Source organism: Leptinotarsa decemlineata, unplaced genomic scaffold, assembly GCF_025532065.1.
Source record: "Leptinotarsa decemlineata unplaced genomic scaffold, Ldec_3_MD MMD2_tig00001019_RagTag_RagTag, whole genome shotgun sequence".
Lineage (NCBI taxonomy): Eukaryota > Metazoa > Arthropoda > Insecta > Coleoptera > Chrysomelidae > Leptinotarsa > Leptinotarsa decemlineata.
In genome coordinates, this window is record NW_027412557.1 from 4444687 (window position 1) to 4470348 (window position 25662).

General features: G+C 33.3%; 1 protein-coding gene across 3 annotated transcripts in view; it reads left to right on the forward strand.

Annotated features, from left to right (window-relative positions):
- Positions 1 to 25662, forward strand: part of LOC111516674 (cilia- and flagella-associated protein 251) — a 97781-nt gene that overhangs the window by 7923 nt on the left and 64196 nt on the right. For 2 of the 3 annotated variants that reach the window (XM_074175378.1, XM_074175376.1), the window contains exons 3-7: positions 2941 to 3059; positions 9045 to 9205; positions 9263 to 9375; positions 17318 to 17577; positions 20887 to 21047. In XM_074175378.1, the coding sequence (XP_074031479.1) occupies positions 2941 to 3059; positions 9045 to 9205; positions 9263 to 9375; positions 17318 to 17577; positions 20887 to 21047 (814 nt within the window). The remainder of the gene's footprint in view (positions 1 to 2940; positions 3060 to 9044; positions 9206 to 9262; positions 9376 to 17317; positions 17578 to 20886; positions 21048 to 25662) is intronic. The other variant, XM_074175377.1, reaches the window with a different exon arrangement.

Below are 25662 nucleotides of genomic sequence, written 5' to 3' on the forward strand. Positions count from 1 at the left end.
TGTCGGATCATTTTTCTGTATAGCTATTTAGTTTCCTGAAAGAACGTTCCCTGCAAGTGGCCGAGAAAAGGTACTGGACGCCAACATCCACTCTTCAAATCTAATATTGAAAACTATTTGCATTCGGCTGAGGTATTAAGAGTGTCATCTAGTCTAGGAAGAGGACAAATGTCATTAAATGATCCTCCATCATTCTTGGTGACGTGCTAGGGCTACCTTCTTCAATTATTCAGTTTAGACAAAAGTTACTCCGTCTTTGTTTTTGTATCCTATTGATCCATACATTATATGTCGTTTCAATATTTCATTCGAGTTCGATGAGTTCCGCAGTAGACTTGTAAATAGTCACATCAGCTAACAAAAAAGTTCGTTCTTAGGTATTCATATACTTTGTCAAAGTCATCAAAAGTATCTGAGATATATATTTATTTGAAAAAACTAAAGCTCTTTGGAGGTATAAATTATACTGAGGAATAGGAAAGAACACTGCTACACCGTATATTGAGATAGAAAAACTATTGTTCACGAGTAGTTAAAGATTCACTTACTCACCCAATAAATTTAATTTCTCGAATACAAAAAGTATCCAAGATGCAACTCGTTTGAAAATAAAGAATACAAAAATTTTATGAACTAAAAATTCTTCAATGTAGTATATTAGACAATGGTTTTCGATTTAGTTGTTATTATACACTATAATAATTGTTTTCAATATACACTGTGTCCGTAAAGTATGGAACAAATTAATTTTTAGCTAACAGGTCATTTTAGGAAATAATCCTGAAACACATCGATTTTTTATGTTAATTTACCGTATTTTGAAATAATAATCTAATATACAGGGTGAATTACGTTCGAGTAATGACGTCACCGTCATTTTTTTAAAATGGAACACCCCCATTTTGTCTCAATTTTCGGAATACTCTAGCTGAGCTGATTCCAAAAATGTATCACATGTTGATTCCAATTGGTACAGGGTGGACAAAAATACAGTAGTTGTGTGTGTGCTAATAAAGTAACGCGTAACATTCTTTATTAGGTAAATTAACAATATTATCAAAAATACTTATTGTCTAGCGGCAATTGGTTTAAATGTAACACCCCGTAGTTTGCTACATGTTTAGAGTAATAAAAATGAGCTGTTTCCAAACATGTTTGGTACTTGCGTGGTCTAGCAGACAGAATATGAAAGAAATTATTTTTTATCTACATTTATAAAAAACATAGTCGTCTAGTTTTTTGTGAAATATCATTATTTGTTTAGTAATTTATTGATGTTCAGTGACAGTTTAGTACTACAATATTTTTGGTATTCGTGAATATTCGAATGATTGCTTAGATTTAATTGGAAGTAGAAATGGAGTTAAGTGTAAAACAAAGAATTGAAATACTTATGATGATTGGGTATGGAGACAGATCGCGAACTCAGATGGAAGTGTGCAATTTGTTTAATGATAAATATCCAGAAAGACCTATAACGCGTTCAACAGTCAGTAAGCTGGAAACGAAATTTCGAGAAACTGGTACGGTTGCAAATGTACGCAAATTAGGTCGTCCCCCTGCAAATGCTGATACAGCATTAGATGTTTTACTGAGTTTTGAAGAAGATGCGCACACTTCTGTTCGTAAAGTTAGTCGCGAAATCGGTGTTGGCAAAACAACGGTACACAAACTATTGAAGCTTGAAAAATGGCATCTTTATAAAATCAAACTTGTGCAAGAATTAAACGAAGATGATCCCGATAGACGACGCCAATTTTGCGAAGAAATGATGGAGAAATGTCACCGAGACCCTCTCTTGATACAAAACATTATTTTTTCTGATGAGTCCACTTTCACGTTAAATGGTGAGGTTAACCGTCAGAATTGTAGATACTGGGCAAAAGAAAACCCCCACTGGATGCGTGAGCATCATACACAATACCCTCAAAAGGTAAATGTATGGGCTGGAATTGTACGAATTCGAATCATTGGACCCTACTTTATCGAAGGTAATTTAAACGGGGCAAAGTACCTTGAGTTTTTAAGGGGGTATCTCGTACCTACTTTACGTAATTTATTTCCCAGCAGACGTAATCCTGGAGGTTTTGATGAAAGTTTATGGTTTCAACCGGATGGTGCACCTCCACATTATGCTGTAGATGTTAGAAGGTACGTAGATGAAATTTTTCCGAACAGGTAGATTGGTAGGCGTGGACCCACTGAATGGCCAGCGAGGTTACCAGATTTAAATCCTTTGGATTATTTTCTGTGGGGCCATCTGAAGAATGTTATTTATAAAACGAAACCAGCAAATATTGAAGATGTACAAGTGAAAATTCGACCAGAAATAAACAATATTACGCAAGAAACCATACACAAGGTTCAACAATAATTTGTACAGCGTTTGGGTTACTGTCAAATACAGCAAGGGCTGCAGTTCGAACATTCAATATAAAGTCATGTATTTCAGCATATTCTGTCCGCTAGACAATAAGTATTTTTGATAATATTGTTAATTTACCTAATAAAGAATGTTACGCGTTACTTTATTAGCACACACACAACTACTGTATTTTTGTCCACCCTGTACCAATTGGAATCAACATGTGATACATTTTTGGAATCAGCTCAGCTAGAGTAATCCGAAAATTGAGACAAAATGGGGGTGTTCCATTTTAAAAAAATGACGGTGACGTCATTACTCGAACGTAATTCACCCTGTATATTAGATTATTATTTTAAAATACGGTAAATCAACATCAAAAATCGACGTGTTTCAGGATTATTTCTTAAAATAACCTGTTTAGCTAAAAATGAATTTGTTCCATACTTTACGGACACAGTGTTTTACGGCAAACCATACAAACACAAGCTCTTTCTACCATTCAGTTGAAGATTATGCTCTCCGTGATTTGAGCTATATATTCATATTGATATTATGTTGAACTGTTTTTTCAGCACCGTTTAATAGTACATTTATCAGTCGACGAAACTGGTAAGTGGTTGGCGACTGGTGATGATGGTGCTGAGGATGGATTTTTGCATATTTGGGATAGTGAAAAATGTCAGGAAAAAAGGTATAGAATCATTTTATGTCATATCAGTTGTTTCTAATAGGATCTCGTTAGATGTGTTTGTTAACTTATTCCAGTCCATAAAGTCATGTTGTTAGAAACAGTTTGCCAAACAACAAATGAGATGCTCATTTTCAGTTTTACGAAATTATATTCAATTTAATTCAATTCAGTTTTATGTCTCAAGAAACTTCAAATGCTCATAATGTTACTGTGTATAACACAGTAGCAGGGTGAAAAAAAAGAAAGATATTTCACTAACGTCACAACAACACATACCTACATTTTGAAAAATTAAAACTGGTTTCAAAAAGTTATGAATACTGCGGTTGTTGCATCTCGTCGTAGTTTTTATTTGAAAAGATAGACCCATGTTTATTTCGGTGTTGTTCAGTATCGAAGAAAATGAAAAAGACATTTTCTCATTTTCCATACTCTAGAATACAAAAAAGTTAAATACTTTTTTATAATTTTAATAATAATAATTTCAAGTACGGGTATAATTCCTTGAAATAAAAAACTCAAAAAATCATTTTTTCTTAAATAACTTAGAAAGGGTTGGTAATTTGAAAAATTATGAAGATGGATAAATTATGTACTACGTTTACGATGTCTTTAATAGTTCAGGGAATGTCTGCCTGTCTGTCGTCTTCAAAGAATTTTAAATTCATATCGAACATGATACCTGTGAATGAGAAGTGATCTATTCATTTTCAATAAAATTGAAAAATGGAAAAACTATTTTTCCAACATTTTTTTACAAAACAGTCGAGATCCGAATATCTCCATAATGACAACAGATCGAAATGGAAGAGATATCGACTTGAAATTTTCACCATCGAATGAAAGAAAAGTGTTTCCGAAAATCTCAACACTTTCAAACCTTGTATCTCCAAAACGAGTTAAAATATTATAAAGTTTCAAATTGAAGAGTTATGTACATTTTTTAGTTCTACGAAAAAAATATTTTTATAAATTAGATAGTACAGGAAATATGGCAATAATTGATTTTATTTTTCGAAATTCTTCGAATTACCCAGAAACGGCTGGAAAAATAAAAAATATCTAGGGAGTATTTTCATTCCACTCGAAAAAATAAAAAAAATCTCAAAGTGGTTTCCGACAATAGGTCGGAAATAATTTGAGAATTGTGATTTTGATCATTTAACGATCATTTTGAAATTGGTTGAAAAGTTGGAACTAAAAACTTATAGAGCTTATAGATTTTTTTTGTCCACCACAAGAAGGTGAACAAAACAATGAGTAATAACTTTTTCGTAATCTGCTATTCATATACCAATTATAGTCATTTCAACTATTTCCATGAAAAAAAGTCGTATAAGTTTTTTCCTTGAAATGGATAGTTTCTTCTTTAATATATCCATGAATGTTTTGACAAAAAAAGTTTAGGAATTGTGTGAGAATTCATCCCAAATTCTTTATCGTCTTGAAAGAAAACCTAATTAAACAGAATACTTCACCACAGAAATAATATTTTTTGTTCTAAAAGCTGAAAATATCCAAAAATTCAATAGAATCTATTTGGAGGTCTCAATAGGTCATCATGTATATTTTCAAAAATATAATAGTTCGGGAATTATTTGCGAAATATTAGAAAAATCCAGCAATGGACCTTTTCAAACCGGAATCGTGATCATATTACTCATAGTATTGGTATCCAATTATAGTTCAAAAAATGTTTGTATAAAATTGATAATATTTTAAATTAGTTTACTTTTGGTTCATAGAATTTACATGCAAAAATCACCACTTTTTATGCTTTTAAACTCTTCAACTTCTACGTAGTGATTGTTGAGTATATATCAATACAAATATAAGTATAATATGAAAAATGCAAATCAGATGACACTAAGTAAATTTTTAAAATTGACATTTGAATTTCTCAGTGGATTATTTTACCTGGACTTGAGATTCATATGCCTAATGATATTATCGTGATATATATTATCTTTTTCCAAAATTTGTTTCTATTTTGGTTTGTGAAAGTAATAATAATAATAATAACTTTATTCAGAACGTATACAGATTAGAGTACAAATAAAACAAAATATGTGAACAAAGTGGTTTGGCGATAAGAGCAGAGCTCTTGTTTCGCAAGAAGTTATAAAGAATATGTAAGTACATAAATATTTGTATATAAGTAAGTATGGCCTTCATGGAGTAGAAACTACAAAACATTTTATTAAATATATAGGCCGATTAAATACTAGACAAACAAAAAGTAAGAAAAATAAATAAAACCTTAGACAAATATTACACGTTCTATAAGAATAAAATATTAATGTACAAATAGATAAAATCTTAGGCAATATGGATAAGATTATGCTACTTATAATACAATATGATACATCTTTGGGATAAATTTGACTAAGACTGAGTTATTTCACTCTAACAGATTTTTTTTAAATTGTCTATATTTTTCGAGAATGTGTTTTCTTATTTGTTTTTTGAATATTGGTTTGGAATAAGAATTTTTTATTTTGTGAGGTACGGTGTTATATAATTTAGTTGCCATGAAAGAATATGCTCTTTGTGAAATTGACTTTTTAACAGTAGGATAGGTTAGTTGGTCGCGATGTCGTGTGTTATAGTCGTGGTTTCGTAATAGTAATATAGTAATATAATTGTCTCATATCCATAACTTCACACTCTTTATACCGGAGATCTGACGAGAAACGTGAATTTCTAGACATGATCAACTTAATGAATCTCTTTTGTAATACCTCTAACGGATTGAGGTGTACACGCAGAGCTGATCCCCATGCTGTTATACCATATCTCAAATGGCTCTCTACTAGGGAACTATATAATTGATTAAGTTCTTTGTGAGGTAAGTAATTTTTCAAGGAACGGAAGTTGTGAAGCATTGTTTGCAGTTTTTTTATTGTATATTTCGTATGAGAGTCCCACCTTAAGTTTCTATCTATGTAGACGCCCAAGTATTTGATTTCTCTCAGGAAATCTATTTTTATTGTTTTTCCTTGTTCGCCGATATCAAGAGTTTGAAATGGACAATCATTGGATAGATTGCAGCTAAAATAAAGAAAATTGGTTTTTTACTGATTCACTGTCAGGAGCCTTTGGTCAAACCATTTTTTGAGCAAGTGGAAATCTGTTTCTACGTTCTTTTTCAAATCAAGCCAAGTGTCTTCCTCACATAATATCGCAGTATCGTCTGCGTATCCAATTATTTTCCCAACGCTGTCCAAATTGAATAATTCATTTAGATATAAATTGAAAAGCAGAGGACCCAGTACCGTACCTTGTGGGACTTCACATTCTATTTGTTTTTGGTTGCTAATTGTATTTGCAATTCGCACAACTTGCATTCTATTTCGAAGATAGCTTTCAAAAAGCGTTTGGCAGTTCCCTCTGATACCATTATTTTCTAAAGTTTGTAGGAGTAGTTGATGATCGACAGTATCGAAAGCCTTCGTTAGGTCTATAAATAGACATAAAGAAGGTTTTCCTTTCTCCAAGGATTTATGTATTAATTCTGTCAGTTCAAGAATCGCGTTTTCGGTTGAGGTTTTTTCTTTGAAGCCAAATTGTCTATCTGAAATCAATTCGTATTTGGTTATAAATGAGTTTATTCTTTTCTTTAGCAATTTTTCGAAAATTTTTGACAGATGGGTGATAAGCGAGATTGGTCTATAGTTTGTGATTTCTGTTTTATCTCCTTTTTTATGGATAGGAGTCACTACTGCAGTTTTGAATATACATTTATTAATAATAAAAACTAAAGGATCTAGTATATAATATGATATTGATTTTAGCAGTTCTGCTTTGATTTCGTCTTTTCCTACCGCCTTTTTGTTTTTAAGGTCGCAGATTAAAGCGTTCACTTCATTTTTATCAGTTAGACTTAAGACAAAAGAGTTTGGTAAAATGTTTGAATGAAAAACGAGGTTATTATTTTTGAGTATTTTATTTGCCAATTTCTTTTCAATATCTACGAGATTATCCTTGAATTCATTGGCTATGTCTCTGTTGTTTGTACTCCTTGATCATTTTTTATTGGTCCAATTGTGGTTGATTTAGGTTTAGTGCCGGTGATTTCTTTCACAATATTCCATAGTTGTTTGGTATGGTTTTTTGGTTCATGGTTTTTTGTATTCTATTTTGTTCTTATAGTAATTTTGCTTGGTGGTTTTTATCAAATTGGTGACTTTGTTTCTCAAACTTTTGTAACGGTTTTTTAACAGAATGCTGTCAGGGTATTTGAGACTAGTTTTGAATAAACAATTTTTTTCGTCATTCATTTTCATTATAGAGTTTGTTAACCATGGTGCAACTTTGGTATTTTTCCTAAATTTATTTTTCAGATTGGTACAATTATTTAAAATGCTCAAAATTGTAGTGATGAAGTTATTCAGTGCTATATTTGGATCTTGGATCAGGTATACGTTTTCCCAATTTGTGTCGTCTAACTTTTTGTATAATTTCTTATAATTTATGTATGGAATATATTTGCTGTTAGATTCATTGTTATTTGTGTTTTTTGTAACTATTTGTAGTATTGTCGTTGAGTGGTCTGTTATATTTGTTTTCACTATGAGGGGTATAATCGTATCTGTTATATTTAATTTTGATTTAATAAAAATATGGTCGAGACATGACTTTACTCTTGTTGGCTAATTGATAGTGGAAATATATCCATATTCATTTAGAGTATTCAAATATTCAAATTCATTTTCATCATCTTTGTGAAGATTTATATTCATATCGCCGATGAATATATAGTAACTTTCTGTTTCGGTTTGATTATTTTCAAAGTATTTCTGAAGAATACGAATGAAATCACCTATGTCGGAAGATGGTGATCTATAACATGCTGTCACGAATATAGATTTTTTTCCAAATTTAATAATTGTTTTTAAAATTGTATGTGCTCTATTTCCATGATATCAAAATCGAATACATAATTGTTTTTCATATAAATTATTGTCCCATAATTTTGATTATAATTACCTTCATTGTAAATCGTATTCTAACCTGGTATATTGTATAAATTTGTATTTAAGATTTTCCTTATTTCTGTTAATATAAGACAGTCAAAGTCAGTGTTTACATTTTGTAAAAATATTTTGAACTCATTGAGGTTTTTATCAATGCTTCTAATGTTGTTATGTAATATAGTGAAACTGTTATTTTTATTGTTCACTTCTAATATATTTTTACACTCGCATGCATTATTTATGGTATGAGTTCTAACTGAATCTACTTCAAAGTCTCGAATATACTGGTCCATTATTATCAATAATTTCTAATACATACATACGTTTGAAAAATGAGTAAAGTATGGGTAAAGTGAGTATGTTTGTCTTGTGACACGATTATGAATATGTCCAATTAAAAAAAGTCGAGCTTGAAAAATGGAAAAAAAAATTACTCCGGAATAAACGATGGTACATATAAACCCGAAAAAGAACAACCTGCCTATTTTACATTCATTAATTTGAAAATGCAGAAATACTGAAGGAAAGTGTGGAAGAATATACTGAATGAGCCGTAGAGTATTTTTGGGAAAGCTGGAAGAAATATTAGAATATTTGACTGGAAAATAGATGACATTCGATATAGTAGTATGTATATAGTGATTTCAAGATAAATCTACTCGGAATAAATAAGTAAACCAAGTAATTTTTAGATCTTGTGAGTAGTTTTAACTTTTCACAAACTATTTTCAAGGCACCCTGTATAATGAAAAATTCCGTCACGCTGGCATACTGGCATACGGCTACTAGGCATACTTTCTTGCCTGCTCCTTGAATGTGTATTTGAATTTTATATATTTTTCAAATGAGAACAAATTTATTGCTAATTTTTTCCTATATGTGGATATTATTCGAATAATTCAGTCTTATAGTAACGTTTTCTCATACACCATTCGCAGATTTTATGATAATGGAAGGGCGAACATTCGTCATGAAACGAGTACTATCAAATTATCGTTTTTATTTTCAGCGGTCCAGTATATTCTCTCTTTTCGATTTATTCATATAGTGGAATCAGTAAAATAAAATTGAGTCAAAGTGCTAGGTATCTCATAACGATAGGTGCCGTCACAAAAGAAGAATATTCAGTGGACTTCTGGTTATGGACTCTAGGAAATAAAAAACCAGATGGTAGAAACAAGATATATATATATAAAAATAGCTATTTCATTTTTGTCTTGATTTCAGACTCTTTCAGGATTTCTAAATCCTATGGACACCCAGTAGGCATTCGTTTGAACCCCAACGTTGAGGAACATATTATGATAATATTCACAAAACAAGTGTTTCTTCTAGTATGGGTAATTATGTTGTATTATTATGGTTTTGTTTTTTGTTTACACTTCATAACAGTCTTTGAGACTAATTTCTTTCGAAAAACCTTTTTTATTGATTTTTCAAATATCCAACAATATCTTGACTGGAATTTGATAACAACTACTTTATTTAAAACTCGATACCCTGTATATTTCGTAATATTTTAATTTCAACTTGAAGTTCAACTTTATATGAAAAACCCTGCACATGAACTGTTTAGTTTTAAGTTAACCTTTTTTTCTCAATTTTGAATTGCCCGACAAAAAGGCAAGTATGGAAAGTTTGAATATTTTGTATCTGAGACTATTATTACCATCAATGGCGAAAACATTTTCATGATTTTATTTTCTGATATATGTTTACACTTGACTTTGAAAAAAAGGAATGGATGCAGGTCTGCACAACATGAGTGACTCATAGACGGACTTTTTTGAAAAGACGAAAGTAATATTAAAGAGCACCCTTTCATACAATCATAGAAAGTTCTCAAATATCCATCGAATTGTTTTCACTACGGTAAAATAACTAATCGTTCGCCAATATTCGGTAATGCGATTCTAACTAGCTTCTCGAAACCCTTCGCTGTTTTGTACTCTGAATCTGAATCTTTCATAAGATTTCATTTCATCGTGGAAAAGGTTGAGGAGACCATGGTGAAGATTTTTTTGATATGTGATGAAAACATTTTTTTGGAAAATAGTTCAACAAATACAATTCCGATGTTATGGCAATAAGGAAATGTCTGAAATGTCTGGATAAATCGTACATATTGAATGTATTAACCTGTCATTGACTACAAAGTAAAAACTGCGAATAAAAAGTGGAACATACAGGCTGATTCACGGTGGATGGCACATTAGACGTTTCTGGTGAACCAGACAACGGATCACTTTGAAAATTTAATGAAGGGCATATTCGGACATTCTCTAGCCAACTAAAATATTTTCGACAATGCGGTGTTGCCGCTTCTATTAGAAAGCAGTAGCAACTTTGATTTTTCAAATGGAACACTCTGTATATAATATTATTTTTGGAATCTCCAACAATTGCCCGACAACTTTTCTGGATATTTCCCTATACCTATCTGTTACCGTTTTCGAAATAAAAATTAATTTCAATTTTTTTCTTCGAAAATCATGACTTCTAAAAATGCCGATATCTTTTAGTTAAGAAGTACTATGATATCGAAATTTGGTTTGGAGTTAGGTGATACTTGGACACTTCCCACACGTCAGCCTAATCTCCGTTACTTCAATACGGGGTGGTAAAAAAATACAGTTTTTTCGTTTCCTTGAAAAAGTTGCTGAAATTTGATTATTTTAAATGGAACACCCTGTATATTATTGAAAATTCGGAAAGCTGCTGAAATTTGCTTTCTTTCTATGTATATCATACCTATACCTAACTAGTCAAGTTTCGGACTTATGAACATTTATTTGTGAAAATATCCCTTCAGAATGGTATTTCCATTCAGTATTTGGTAAGCAGGCCATGATTACTATTTGACAGTAGCGTTGTGACATTCTCCTAATAATATCGACATTTTCGTCACTTCAGAAGTTGCAAATACCTTCAAAACGATGGAACAAAACTATTCAAACCAAGTTCTTATGAATTTGTTTATTATTTTTGGACAGTGTGACAAAATTATCAGCAGAACATGTAGAAAGTTTAATGAAATGTATCCGAATCTACCGCCAATGAACCTCAAGAAATTTATACGAATTCAGAACAATTTCAATGCATTTGGATCAACTTTAAAAGCACCAAGAAACTTGCCTCGACCCGTAACTTTCGAAGACAACCAGATTAATGTCTTAGCATATTTTCACGCATTTCCCGAGTCATCGATAAGAAGTGCTGAAGAAGATTTGGGTATAAAATATTCATCGATTCAAAGAATCTTGCGAAGACATAAAATGCATGATTATAAATTCACCAAAATTCAAGCAATGAAGCCTCAAGATCCTCAACAGAGAGTAGAATTTTGTGAAATGTTGTTGACACGCATTCAAGAAGATCCACTTTTTTTAATTATTTGGACTGATGAATCGAAATTTTCGAGAGAAGGGATTTTCAATAGAAAAAATCGTCATTATTGGTCCAGTGAAAATCCTCACGTCACAAAAGAAGCCGGATTTCAAGAAAAATTTAGTTTTATTGTCTTCTGCATGTTGATGGACAACAAATTGAGGTACGTGATATACGAGGAGTCATTAACATCCAGAAGCTACCTGAATATTTTGGAGAATACTGTAGACAGTTTCGTGGATAATCTGCCACTCGAAGATTATCGAAACTGTTGGTACCAACTAGACGGAGCTCCTGCACATTGCACAAGAGAAGTGAGCGCAGAACTGGATAGACTATTTGACGATCGGTGGATGAGGCGTTTGGGACCATGGAATTGGCCAGAAAGATTAGATTTTTATTTGTGGGGAATGTTTAAAGAAAAAGTTTACAAAATACCCGTGCGTTCGAGAGATGAATTGTTAGAAAGGATTGCCCAAACATTTGAAGATTTGGATCCCAATGAAATCAGATCTGCCACCACGAAAGCAGTCAACACCCGCATTTTAAAGTGCTTGGAAGTGAACGGCCAGCGATTCGAACATATTTTGAAATATTCCACATGATTGTTTTACTTTTTTATAATTATTCATATCAATATTTCCAATTTCAAGTTTCTTGGTGCTTTTTTAAAGTTTATCCAAACATATTGAAATTGTTCTGGATTCGTATAAATTTCTTGAGGTTCATTGGCGGTAGATTCGGATACATTTCATTGAACTTTCTACATGTTCTGCTGATAATTTTGTCACACTGTCCAAAAATAATAAACAAATTCATAAGAACTTCGTTTGAATAGTTTTGTTCTATCGTTTTGAAGGTATTTGCAACTTCAGAAGTGACGAAAATGTCGATATTATTAGGAGAATGTCACAACGCTACTGTTAAATAGTAATCATGGCCTGCTTACCAAATACCGAATGGAAATACCATTCTGAAGGGACATTTTCACAAATAAATGTTCATAAGTCCGAAACTTGACTAGTTAGGTATAGGTATGATATACATAGAAAGAAAGCAAATTTCAGCAGCTTTTCGAATTTTCAATAATATACAGGGTGTTCCATTCAAAATAATCAAATTTCAGCAACTTTTTCAAGCAAACGAAAAAACTGTATTTTTTTACCACCCTGTATTGAAATAACGGAGATTAGGCTGACGTGTGGGAAGTGTCCAAGTATCACCAAACTCCAAACCAAATTTCGATATCATAGTACTTCTTAACTAAAAGATATCGGCATTTTTAGAAGTCATGATTTTCGAAGAAAAAAATTGAAATTAATTTTTATTTCGAAAACGGTAACAGATAGGTATAGGGAAATATCAAGAAAAGTTGTCGGGCAATTGTTGGAGATTCCAAAAATAATATTATATACAGAGTGTTCCATTTGAAAAATCAAAGTTGCTACTGCTTTCTAATAGAAGCGGCAACACCGCATTATCGAAAATATTTTAGTTGGCTAGAGAATGTCCGAATATGCCCTCCATTGAATTTTCAAAGTGATCCGTTGTCTGGTTCACCAGAAACGTCTAATGTGCCATCCAAAGTGAATCAGCCTGTATAAAAAAACACCTTACATGTACTCGTTAGAAAAATTATATATAATTCATTTTCATCAAGTATAGGGTTTTTATGTGAGCTTACTTATCTTTAAGTTTAAATAAAATAAAGTGTGCGTGTGTGTGGAATATCATCGACATTTTTCATTCGTTTGAAAGACCCATTGATACCATTATGTGTTTAATCTGTTTAAATCTGTTTAAAATCTGTTTTTCCGTTAATCAGTTGTCGCCCTCATATGAAGGGCAACTCTCAGAAGTTGAGAAACTTGTGCGAGGTAAGGACTAACGAGGTCTTACCTTTTAAAGTGTGATTCCTAACAAGGAGTGGAATATAACATTGTTGAAATGTCCGCCACAATTTCTCTGGCTGGGGCGCATCCGAAACGACCTATTTTCCATGACTCTGGCGCATAAATTAGGTTGAATTTGACAGATAGCATGGATTATGTTGGCTTTGAGGACCGCTGTGGTTTGTGACTTACTGCGACTTGAAAAAACCCCACAACAAAGTCTAACGGGGTCAAATCGCACGATCTTGGTGTAAAGTTCACATCACCTCCACGTGAGATGACCATGCCCTCAAATAATCGCGCAGAGTATCCAATGTGACATGATCTGTGTGGCATGTAGCGCCGTCCTGTTGATACCATATATCGATGGTGTCCAGCCCAACCAGCAAAATTATTTTATAATTTCATGGTGCTGCAACAGTTTTATTTTGTTGGTATTTTATTATCACTTCCAAAATACTAATTGATTATATATTGGACGAGCCGTGAATATAATACAGATGTAGGCAATGAAAGTGTTTTATAAATTTGTCATAGAAACGTTTATGAAATAAAATTATAAATACGTTATAAGTTAGTCACGAAATTATCACAGAAACGTTTTTACAACTAACTTATGAAACATAGTTTCCTATAAAAGCAAATTGTTTTATAGAAGTTTTACAGCACTTTTCTGTGAGGTTTGTATGCTTTTTATGAAACTTTTTCAAGATTATTTTGTAACTGCTTCCTGAAGCTTCAATAAAATTATTTCATTGGAATGCTTTCAAATACAATTTCGTTTTGATTACCATATTGTCACTTCGATGATAATTTCCCAACTATTTCATAGTATGGTATATTCACTACAATTCCAAAACAAAAACATAACTATTATAAAAGTAAATTGCTTCCGCTAATATATATTTGCTGTCTCCAAAAATGAAATGCATCACTTAAGAAGAACCAGCTTACATTGATTTTAGAGGTCGTGTAATGAAGTATAATTTGTCAAGTTTAATTTGTCTAGCGTCCCAATAACTTTATACCTAATAACGTCGTGTAATATTGGTCATTGGAAAAAAATTAAGGAAACTGGTTCGTTTTAGACGAAGACTCACGTAACCTATATAGTGCTTCAATTTTATTCTTGCTAAAAACGGGATTATTAATAATTAAAATCCGTCGAGTGTATATAAACATGGAGCACCATGTTTATATACACTCAAATCACTAGCTCAAAACTACTTCGAAATTCAGCCTTCATAATCGATGGAAAAAGCTTCTTAGCTTAAACATTCCTACAGATAATATTTATGTAAACAATACATGAGAAATCGAGTCTTCAATTTTATAGAAATCTATAGCTTTAAAAGTAGTCTGACTCTGCTGCAATACCATCACTCCTAGAACTAAGTGTTTCTTAACAGTTTTATAGAAGCTAAAATACATTAAAACTCTTGCTATTGATACCAAAACATTTTAAAAAAAGACGCCATTTTAAAATTATAGCATTTCGTGATACTGACATTAGATGAGTTGAAAATATGAAATACTGATATATAGTAATAATTGCAGATGAAAAGTACATAGATATTATAAGATTATATTATTTACAACAAACTGAGTTGATTTGCAACTAGAAAATTAATATGTCGACAGAGTGAATTTTTGTATAATTAATAATTTTTTCCAAAAATTTCATTAAAAGAGTGGCTCGCTTAAATTTTACTGATACTAGTTAAAATATCAATCTTTGAAGCACAAACAATGTCTTTGCCGGTTTTATACGTACAATAGTGAAATTAATAAAATGGCCCCAACCTTTCTATTTGTTAGTTTTCAGTTGGTGACATTTCTATTTTATTTTTCTAGTGTTCAAATCAAAATTACTTCTTGCGCCTAAATTATATTTTATAACACTTACTTGGAATTACTAAAAAACTTTTATAAAATTGTATTTCTTATTTTACAAGATTCTTTACGGAACTACGTTTTAAGAGTGTTAGAACACTTTTATAGTAACTGCCGAAATGTTTATACAACTGTTTTGTAGTGTTTGCAAAAGGCCTTACAAAATATTAAAGACTATGTTTTATAAAACGGTGCCAATTTCCTATTTATAGTTGTTTTATAAACATATTGAAAACTTTTCTGGGAGAAATACAGTTTAATAATTTGTTTCTCCGAAACGTTTTCACAACCATTATAAAATACAAAATTGCTAGTTGGGAGATCATCCAATTCAGGCAAAAAGAAGTTGATAATCATAACCGCTGGCCTGGCCAACGTCATTCTCAAAGAAATATGAACCGATGACGCCATCAGCCCAAAATCCACACCAAACAGTGACTTTCGGGATGCATTGGACGCTCATGAATCTCATGTGGATTGATATCGCCCCAAATTCGACAATTTTGTTTGTTCACGTGACCATTTATTCAGAAATGGGCCTCATCGCTGAAGATGATTTTTCGATTAAAATCAGGGTTGCCAATTGCTCCAGAGCTCATTCAGGAAACACACGTCGTTGTCTGTGGTGGTTCATTTTCAGTTCCTAGGTCAGTTGAATTTTGTAGGGATTCAGGCCTAAGTTACGCTGAAAAATTTGCCAAGTTGAAGTCTACGAAAGGCTGAGTTCTTGTGAGCAACAAAAAATCGACTGCCTTGGATTCTCCCGCACACTCTCATAGACAGCGGCGATGTTTTCGGCAGATATTGCGTTTTGTCGATGTACGGGTTTGGTCGACCGTTTACTGAACCAGTGGACTCAAATTCATCCACAACATTACGAATAGTCCTCTCGGTAGGACGATTGTCACGACCGTGAAATGGGCGAAGCGCGCGTTACGTTGCCCGAATAGAACACTCATTTCAATAAAACAATTTTAATATTTGCAAATCTTATTGGATCCTATATTCGTCCATGGTGATTTCTCAAAACAAACTGTTAGTTAAGGAAGCTATAGATTATGATGTAGAAGACCCCTCCCGATATAGAAGCCCCGACACTCTGTCGAATGAGGCAATCATGTCCCCCGTTAACGGACGAATAGATTTTTCATCCATCCCACCCCAGCCAGGTAGGGGTACATCATGAAGGGCGGTACTGATGTCTGAGGACTTCATACCGCCAATATCCCCTCAGTCATGAACCCATTTGTCCTTCTTTGACAAAAATCAGCTAAAAAGGTAAGGGAGCTGGGCTCAAACCTGAATGAACTCAAGACGACGTGCAGGTCAAAACAAACTGAATCAATGACAACTAATTTGACAGATGTAGCTCTAACAAGATGGCCGTTATCAATTGTCGAAGTTCAGAAGTCTCTTTTGGAAGACACTATACTTGCAGAGTTGAAAAAAATAAATGATGATTAAAGTCATAATTTCGAAACTTAATTCCAGCACATTTCTCGTTTTCTGGAAACCGTCTGTCTTGTCTATTTCTTTCAAGTCTCCGAAAAACACTGCAGATACAAGGGCTCATTGCGTTTCCCCCATTCTTTTTCGTGATAACCATTCCAACAATATTGTTTCCTGTCTATCTGTATAGCTCTCTTGCTGGACGTATGCCATTCTCCTAGACACAATTCAGGTTGTCGATACATTGTTTGCCTCTTCTGATCCAAAGCCTCACATCCGCATAAAATATAATGAGCTGTCTCTGTCCCTTTGTTGCATTGCCTGCAGATAAGGTCTTCGATGTATAGCCCTATTTTGTTCAGATGCCCTTTTAATGGACAATGTCTAGTGAGAAGCCCTGTGATTGTTCTGAACCAATCCCTGCTTTATTGTAGCAGTTTTTCGATTCTCTTAACGGGCGGTCCCTTTATAAAGGTTTTTTCGTATGTGTTCCCGGATATGTCTTCCTAGAGCTGCTTATGTCTGGCACACTCGTCATTTTCTTTGTTGCCTGGGGTACAAAAATAATGAATCATGATTTCAAGTTTTAGTTAAGAAACATAATTTCAGCACACCCTGTATAACTGTTCCAGATTGAAGAAAACCTCTAAATCTGTTTCAGGACGTCGAAACAAGAAAGTTCGTCAATCCTGTAATTCCGAATATAATGCACAAAAGCAAAATTGGACTGTTAACGGGAGGCACATTTCTAGATAAATGCCACGAGTGCTTTGCTTCGAGCACCAAGGGTTGTGTCTTGGTTTTTGGTAACACTTTGTACGCTAAACCTTATGAAGAAAGTGAGCTGGATAATTCAAAAATTTTTCGAAATGCTGTGAAAATATCGCCTGTATCTATTGGATATTGTACGACAGTTGATGGGTAAAGAATAATTTGAAACTTATGTATCAACTGGAACTTGGTCATATCATAATTTACATCATGAGCGACATTAATAGAAATAAAATAGCTGATTTTTTTTTGTAAAACGATAACATTGAGAAAAATGATAATAATGATGTAGATAATGTACTGAAAACTAAAAAATAATTCGGAAGGCCCTGAGTAGCAGTCATGACACCACTCTCCTCAGCAATCTACGGTATTGATCAGATAAAACATAATAATAAAATCATTGGGCGTGGCGTAACCTGAACGAATATGTAAATACTACGCCCAACGATTGTACCATTTTTTTCATCTGATCAATACCGTAGATTACTAACGAGAGTGGTGTGATGCCTGCTACCTAGGATCTTCCGAATTATATTTTAGTTTTTAGTTCATTATCTACATCATTATTATCTTTTTTTTCAATGAATCCGTTTAGCATAACTTTTTTTTACTGATTTCATTTTCAAGTTTTTCTTTTTTATTTTGTTACTCAATTCTTCCCGTTCTGTTTAGTTCATTTAGTGCCTCAGTATTACAAAGTAATATGTAATCAGACATATTGCAGTTGCGGATATCTTGAATTTGCATCTTTTTCAAAGTGTACTACTATTCTACTAATCAAGCACAGTCATTTGATACCCATATTGAGGTAGTTGTAAAAAAATATGTTATCCGCCATTTTGCAGCTGCGGCCATCTTGGATTTACAATGATCCAGAATGTATTAAATTGTATTGTCATTAAAACTAAATATATGTACCAAATATCAGATCAATTTGTCAACAGGAAGGGGGTCAAACTTCAATGACTAAATTTGACGCAAACAAACAGGGCAATCTAAATAAAACCATTTAAAAGAAAGACATGAATGTTCTGAAACTTTCGATTATTACCATCTAGAAGGATGGACTGAGTTCTTCAATCATGTTCAGTTCACTCATTCACACCAAATATCTATACCTATGACCAATAACATTCAAAACCTTCTATGGTTCTTGTTTTTGCTGTATGTTACTGGAATTTTATCCCAACATCAATCCGTTATTTTAACACCTCGACACGTGTTTCAATCATCAAGTGATCAAGGGGAATATCAAATAATATCTGAAAAAACTAGAACATGATGAGCTACACCCTCCTAATGAAATGGAATTGAAAAGAAATAACCATTATTATCTAAAAAATCTTAGAAGTGTGAAAACAATCAATTTCAAAAAATTAAGTCTATACAAAGATGTGAAGATCATGCAAAGAAGTAACTTTCAGACACATTCTGGAAGAAAAAGCCCTCTCAAAACAGCTATTTTCATATAAACGAATACTTTAGAAACAAATACCTACTTTTATATGAACGCTGAATTATACGTAATGGAATTGAATCATATATCATTCACAGGATTCCTACTCAATAGGTATTATGAATGAAAGGAATAAAGATTCACTTGCATGGAGAAGTGGAAAGCCAAATCCGTTCTTTTCCCAAAAATTAAAACAGAAAATTAATTATAAATTAGGTCAATAACAAGGCACATTTGAGAATTACAGTTGACCGTTTCAACAAGTTTTTTTTACCAATAGGATTGATATTAAGAAAAATACTGAGACGCCTATCAAAGCTTAACTATCAATTCAAAGCGATAGTTTCATTAGATCTGTCATTGAGAGGTCAAATGCTGGAAATCCTACTTTCCAGATAGTCACGTTGCCAGTTAATAACATATACTCTAAGAATCCTTCATTCACAACCATAGTACTTGAAAATCTGAGATGAGTGTATGTACCAACATCCAGTTTGTTTGAAGGTGATTGACAATGTTTCATGATGAATTTCACTAATTCGGACTTCCATTGTCTACTATATAAAACGATTTGAAATCCCTGAAACAACTAAAAAAGAAGAATTGAAAATGAGATAGCTGAAAATAATAATTATATTAACCAAAATAAACCTGAAATGAAATAATAGTGAAATAAAATACAAGTAAAAATAGAACAATTGAATAAATAAAAAAAATAAAGAAATGAAAAAAGAAAGAAAATAAAAATAAAAAGTGAAGAGATTCCAAGTCACGTTAGTTCACGACGTTTCGATTGTTAGTATCTACAATCGTCTTCGGGTGATGACTGGACTGATGGAGTTTGACCGGAAATGGAGTTTGAGGAAATTATTTCTGAAGTATATGAATGGCAGAAATGCAAGAATAATATCATGGTTTACAACGTTTCGGAACCCAGCAAACAATTATCGGCAACTGAACGAATAATATCTAACAAAAGTGCTGTCTCGGAGATCCTGAGTACTATACCACTGGATTCTTCAACTACCAATATTAAACCATTCAGAGTAGGTGTCTACTCTAACTCAAAGATACGTCTTATCAGAGTGGTTCTTGATAAAGATGACATAGTTATTGAAAAAATTATAAAGAACTGAAAATTAGGTAAATCAAAACAACATCTGAAGAATATCAACTCTTCTACATATCGTATCAAGAGGCAAACTGAATACTATAAAAAAATCAAGCAAGAACTATTGGACAGAATCAACTCTGGTGATAACAACTGTAAGATAAAGTACTTCAATGATATACCTAGCTTCGTTTTAACGGACTCAACCCAACAGTTTAACAAATCACACAATATCCATGTTTCATCAAAATGTTATGGTACTAAATAGCAAGATACATATTTTTATCCTAACGTAATAACAGTATTATTGCATTTAGTTTAACTTAGTTGAAACCTGATGTTAAATCTAGTTTACTTTCCTGCTATCGCAGTAACCGCAAATTCGACCAGTTAGAGTATTACTTTCTATCGACAATGATAACATTAGTTCTGAAAGTATTGATACCTCCGAGTTTGAAAAAACTTTCCTAGCGTAGACGTCTTGGATTGCAAGTACACTGTATTAACCTGTCTTTTTCTATTAGTTATTGTTTATATTCCCCCATCTTCAACCTTAGATGAGAATTTCATCGAAGCTGTAGAAGGATGGGATGAAATAAATTCTGATAGAGTCTTATCTTTGGAAGATTTCAATTGTACAAACCTAATTGTTGGTAATTTGGAAGGAAGAAAAACTCTTACAATCATGAATTTATTGTCATTCTTCAATATGAAACAATTTAACCACATTTTAAACAAGTATGACAAGCTGCTAGATTTCTACATCTACACTGTAGATGAATCTGTTCAGTATTCATGAACAAATTCAAATAAGTTATTTTTATAGAATTAACATACTCATTGAATGATTGTGGTTATACCATCTTTCCGATAATAGAAATATTTTCAGGTTGTTAGTAACTGGCGACACCAGAGGATACATTTTCTTTTTTGACAAGAGGATGAGACTCTTGTATTGGCTTTGTAATTTTCAACTTGGACCAATATTATCAATCGACTTCAGCTTGGTTCCAAAATTTAAATATCAAGAAGCTGATAAGTACTACATGCGTATGTAACTATGTGCCTATATACAAATATATTTATGCATTCACTTGCACATACATATTACTATGACTAAAAGCTTTGTGAACATTGTATTTCCAGAATTGCAATTTCAAAATTGCAATTTGTAGATAGTAATTACCTGTGAACAAAACCTATCGAAATGTTAGTTTTTTGTGAAGAATCTCGAATTAAAGTAGGTACATCCAACATTATAATTTTTCTTCTATGGGAATGTCATATTTTTAAAATATCAGCATTTGCTTGGGGCGTCATTTTGGGTATGAATGTTATGAAATATATACTCGAAATTAAACTCGTCGGTTTTTTAATTGGCCTAAATTAACTTGCGATTCAAGTAGGAATCTACATTTCTCATTTAATATTTTTTTCAGAAAGCTCAAACAATATTTGTGACTCAAATTTCTGAAGGAAACAACTTTACCTAATTAACAACAAGACACACATGGCAGAGCATGCATTTGTTAGAAACTGGAATAGAAAACAATATTATGATATGACGTGTTCATTACTTCTAAGGTTTTTTCATTATACATTAGCATTATCCTATTGAAAACACTTTTTCCTCACCAGAACAAAAAATCTTTTTTCCGACGCGCGCTTCGCGACCAACTTCTTACGAGCTATATTAATGTTAATGTAAAAGCCAGATGGAGTAAATTCATTATTTCGGTTACGGTACATATTTTAACAAAATCCCGAAACACGTCAAATTTAAATTATAATTTTACATACTTCAACGGAAAAATGCTACCCCTACCTTCAGCCCCCGTCAACTGACAGGTACAAACCCCAATGTTCCAAATGGAAAGTATAAGCTCGTGATAAATCGTTTGAAAGGTCTCTTTATTCTCTATTCAAAAATGTTATTGCTTTCAAGTTTATTGCAACAGTTAAGATAGAATAAATTGAAATCACGTGGTTACATAAATTCGATAAAATACACTAAAAACTTATTGCAATATACCTACTCAAAACTTATTTCATGTTAAGATATTGATAATAAGAAAGTAAGCAAAAACCATGGCAATGTTCTTTTTTAAAATACTAAATAACTTCCGTGGCAACTTTAGTTTAAAACGCCTTGTCAACTTGTTTTGTATGTTACATTAGTTGTCAGTATTTCAATTCAAGTTTGAATTCGTTAACTTCAAGTCTGACAAATGGTTAGAATAACGAAAATGCATAAAATAACAGTTACAAATGATTGGTTACGGAGATAAAACCCGAACACAATAGGAAGTAGCTCGCCTATTTCATGAGAAATTTCCAAATTGCCGCCCATATCTCAAGGAACAACAAGCAAAATAGAGAAGCAGTTTTGCGAGCTTGGTCATGTGGGGCAGATAAAAAAAACAGCTACCAATGCAATGAGTGATGAAGTCAAATTAGATGTGATGCTTGAGTTGAGGAAAACCCACATACATCGAGTAGACAGGCATGCACTACATTCAATGTTAGTCATACATCGATAGTAAACATATTAAAAAAAAATGCATCCTTATAAAATGATACCTACTCAGGAGCCCATGGATGACGATAATGTTGGAAGAACTTATCTTTCTCTCAACGGGTATGCTAATTGGCAAAACTGCCGCTACTGGTCAACGGAAAATTCTCACTGGATGAGAGAAGGACACACGCAATACCCTCAAAAGGTTAATGTTTGGGCAGGGATTGTAGTAAACCATATAATTCGTCCTTTTTCATTGATGGCAACTTGAATGGCGATAATTATTTGGCACTACTTCAAAATGATGTCATTCCAAATTTATATCCTGATCCAGGAAACCCTCAAGTTCCAGTGAATACGGTATGGTTTCAGCACAATGGAGCACCGCCACATTACCAAGTTGATGTCCGGCAATACCTCGATACAACATTTTCCAATCGGTGGATAGGGAGGCGAGGATTGATTGAATGGCCAACGCGATCACCCGATCTTTCATCATCTTTTTATGGGGATATGTAAAGTGCAATGTGTATAAAATCAACCTTCAGATTTGAATGACTTGAAAGAACAAATATTGCTTGCGATTAGGTCTGTCACGCCTGATATGTTGAATAATGTTAGAAGACAGTTTTATTGGAGATTACAATGTTGCCAAGACGTTCGCGGTAAACATTTTGAACATCTACTTCGTTAACATCCATAGTTCTTTTTCGTATTCTACATTTCATTACGTTTTACATTACTTTTTAGTTTCTGAGTGTATTTTATCGAATTTCGATAACCACATGATTTTGATTTATTTTCTATCAATTGTTGCAATAAAATTGAAACGATACCATTTGTGAATAGAGAGTGAAGATACCTTTCAAACGATATATCACAAACCTATACTTCCCATTTAAATAATTGGGGGTTGTACCTAAAATTTGAAGGGGGTTGAAGGTAGGGGTGGCATTTTACGTGGAAAAATGTCAAATTATAATTTACATTTGACGTTTTTCGGGATTTTTCTAAATATGTACTGTAACCGGAATAATGAATTTATTCCATTTGGCTTTTACACACTGTATGCATATCCAGTGAAGGCAAACCTTTTGCGCTTGGTGCGTGACAAAATTTGAAAAATTAAAACAATTTCGTGGCGTGACTGAAAAAAATAAATAATAATATTTATAATTTCTGTAAGTTGATTTATTGAAGAAAAATTAAGAAAATATAAAATCAGTGACTTTTTGGTGGTGAAGTTTGTCTGCTGAATAATCTATTTCGGGTTTATACTTGGTACATTTCGAAGCCAAGCAAGCGCCACTGACTTCATCTGTTAACCGATTCCGTTTGTTTGTCTCAATATTATTCAATGCTGAGAACAATGTTTCACGAAAATATGTGGATGAAAAAATTGTTAGCCAAGCCATTGCTAAATCTTGTTGGTTAAGTGTCAGGTGATCTGTTCTAAGATTTCGAAGTTTTTTCTTCGTAGTTATACTTATGTTCATTCTTCAAACGATTCCGTTCTATATTTTCGACTACTGATCTTCATTCGACAAATCCTTGAGTCTAAATGATATTCTGAAACTCTACCAATTGCATCTTTACCTCGTCAATTGCATCCATTAAAAATCTTTTAATTTCGAAGTATTGTAATCAACTACATCAGAATACTTAATTATTTCAATTGTCTGTTCTAGACTTCTAAACTGGTTGAATTGATGAGTTTACTAAAAAAGTCTAGTACAAAAGTATGGACTCCATTTCACATAGTGTTGTTGCCTTTTCCAAATATTTGTATTTCAATTTGAATATTTTTTTATCTTCGAAGGTGCCTGTCAGCACGAACACGCGTGTCATAGATTCGCCATCACTGAAAAGACGAATCAGTACCTTGAATGATGAGGGTCATTGAATTGCTTCCTGGTATTTTATTGAACTATTGTTATTTTTTTTAACTGTAATTACGAACTAGTGCGAACAATGGGCTTTTAGGAATTGGACATTTAACACCGCTCATGGATCTTAATCCACATTTTCAAATTTTTAAACATTCGAAGCCATCTAAAAACTTGTTGCCATGTACTAGTTTCAATAACGTCAAGCATTCCTCGCTCATTCTGTGACCGTTCTCTATGAAATACACACCGAATAGAAAAACATAGTCCACTCTAGGAAGGAAGGAAGGAAGACCATAACTGGCTGGATCTATGCAATGCTAGTAAACAGAACTGCAACTACGACTCTTCAAGGCGAGGCCATTAGGTTCAGGGTCACCAGGGGCTGCCCTCAAGGTGGGGTACTATCTCTCCTTCTGTAGTCGCTCCTGATGGATAGTCTCCTTGATGCCCTCGACAGAAGAAAAGTTGATCTGCAAACGTATGCAGATGACCTTGTCATCCTAGCAAGGTCCACGTCGGGAAGGGTAGCTTGTAATATCTTCCAAAGCACGTTGGACGTTGTTCACAGTTGGTGATTGAGGAAGCAGATGTCTGTCAACCCCAGCAAAACTGTGTTAATCCCCTTCACCACCAAGAGGAGAAAATTGGACGATCTAACGCCACTTTCCCTCAATGGTGAGGTCATTCCATTTGGATCGGAGGTGAAATATCTTGGCATTGTCCTTGATAAAAGACTCACCTGGAACGCTCACTTGGAAAAAGTTTTACACAAAGTCAGACTGTCTCTATGGACATGTCGAAGGATTTGTGGTAAAACTTGGAATTTAGGTCCCAAACAAATCCATTGGATTTATATGATGATTGTCAGACCAATTATCACTTATGGTGCAATTGCCTGGTGGCCGAAGGTTTTACAGAAAACCACCCAAGCGAAGCTCTCTGGCTTACAGAGACAGGCTTGTCTGGCTATCAGTGGTGCCATCAGTACCGCACCGTCAGCGGCCATGGAGATTCTTCTAGATCTACCTCCTCTCCACATTCATCTGGAGAAAGAGTCTACATGGACTGCATACAGACTTGTGCACATTGCCAATTGCACAAATCAATTTAGTGCAGAGTGCAACAGACTGTTGGTTGACACTGGAAGTCACAGCATTCTGGAAATGACCTCTGACTTTATGCCTCCAACTGTCAACTACGAACTGCTATATAACGTACTATTCCCAAGTAGAGAGAACTGTATCCTCTGGGAGAAGGA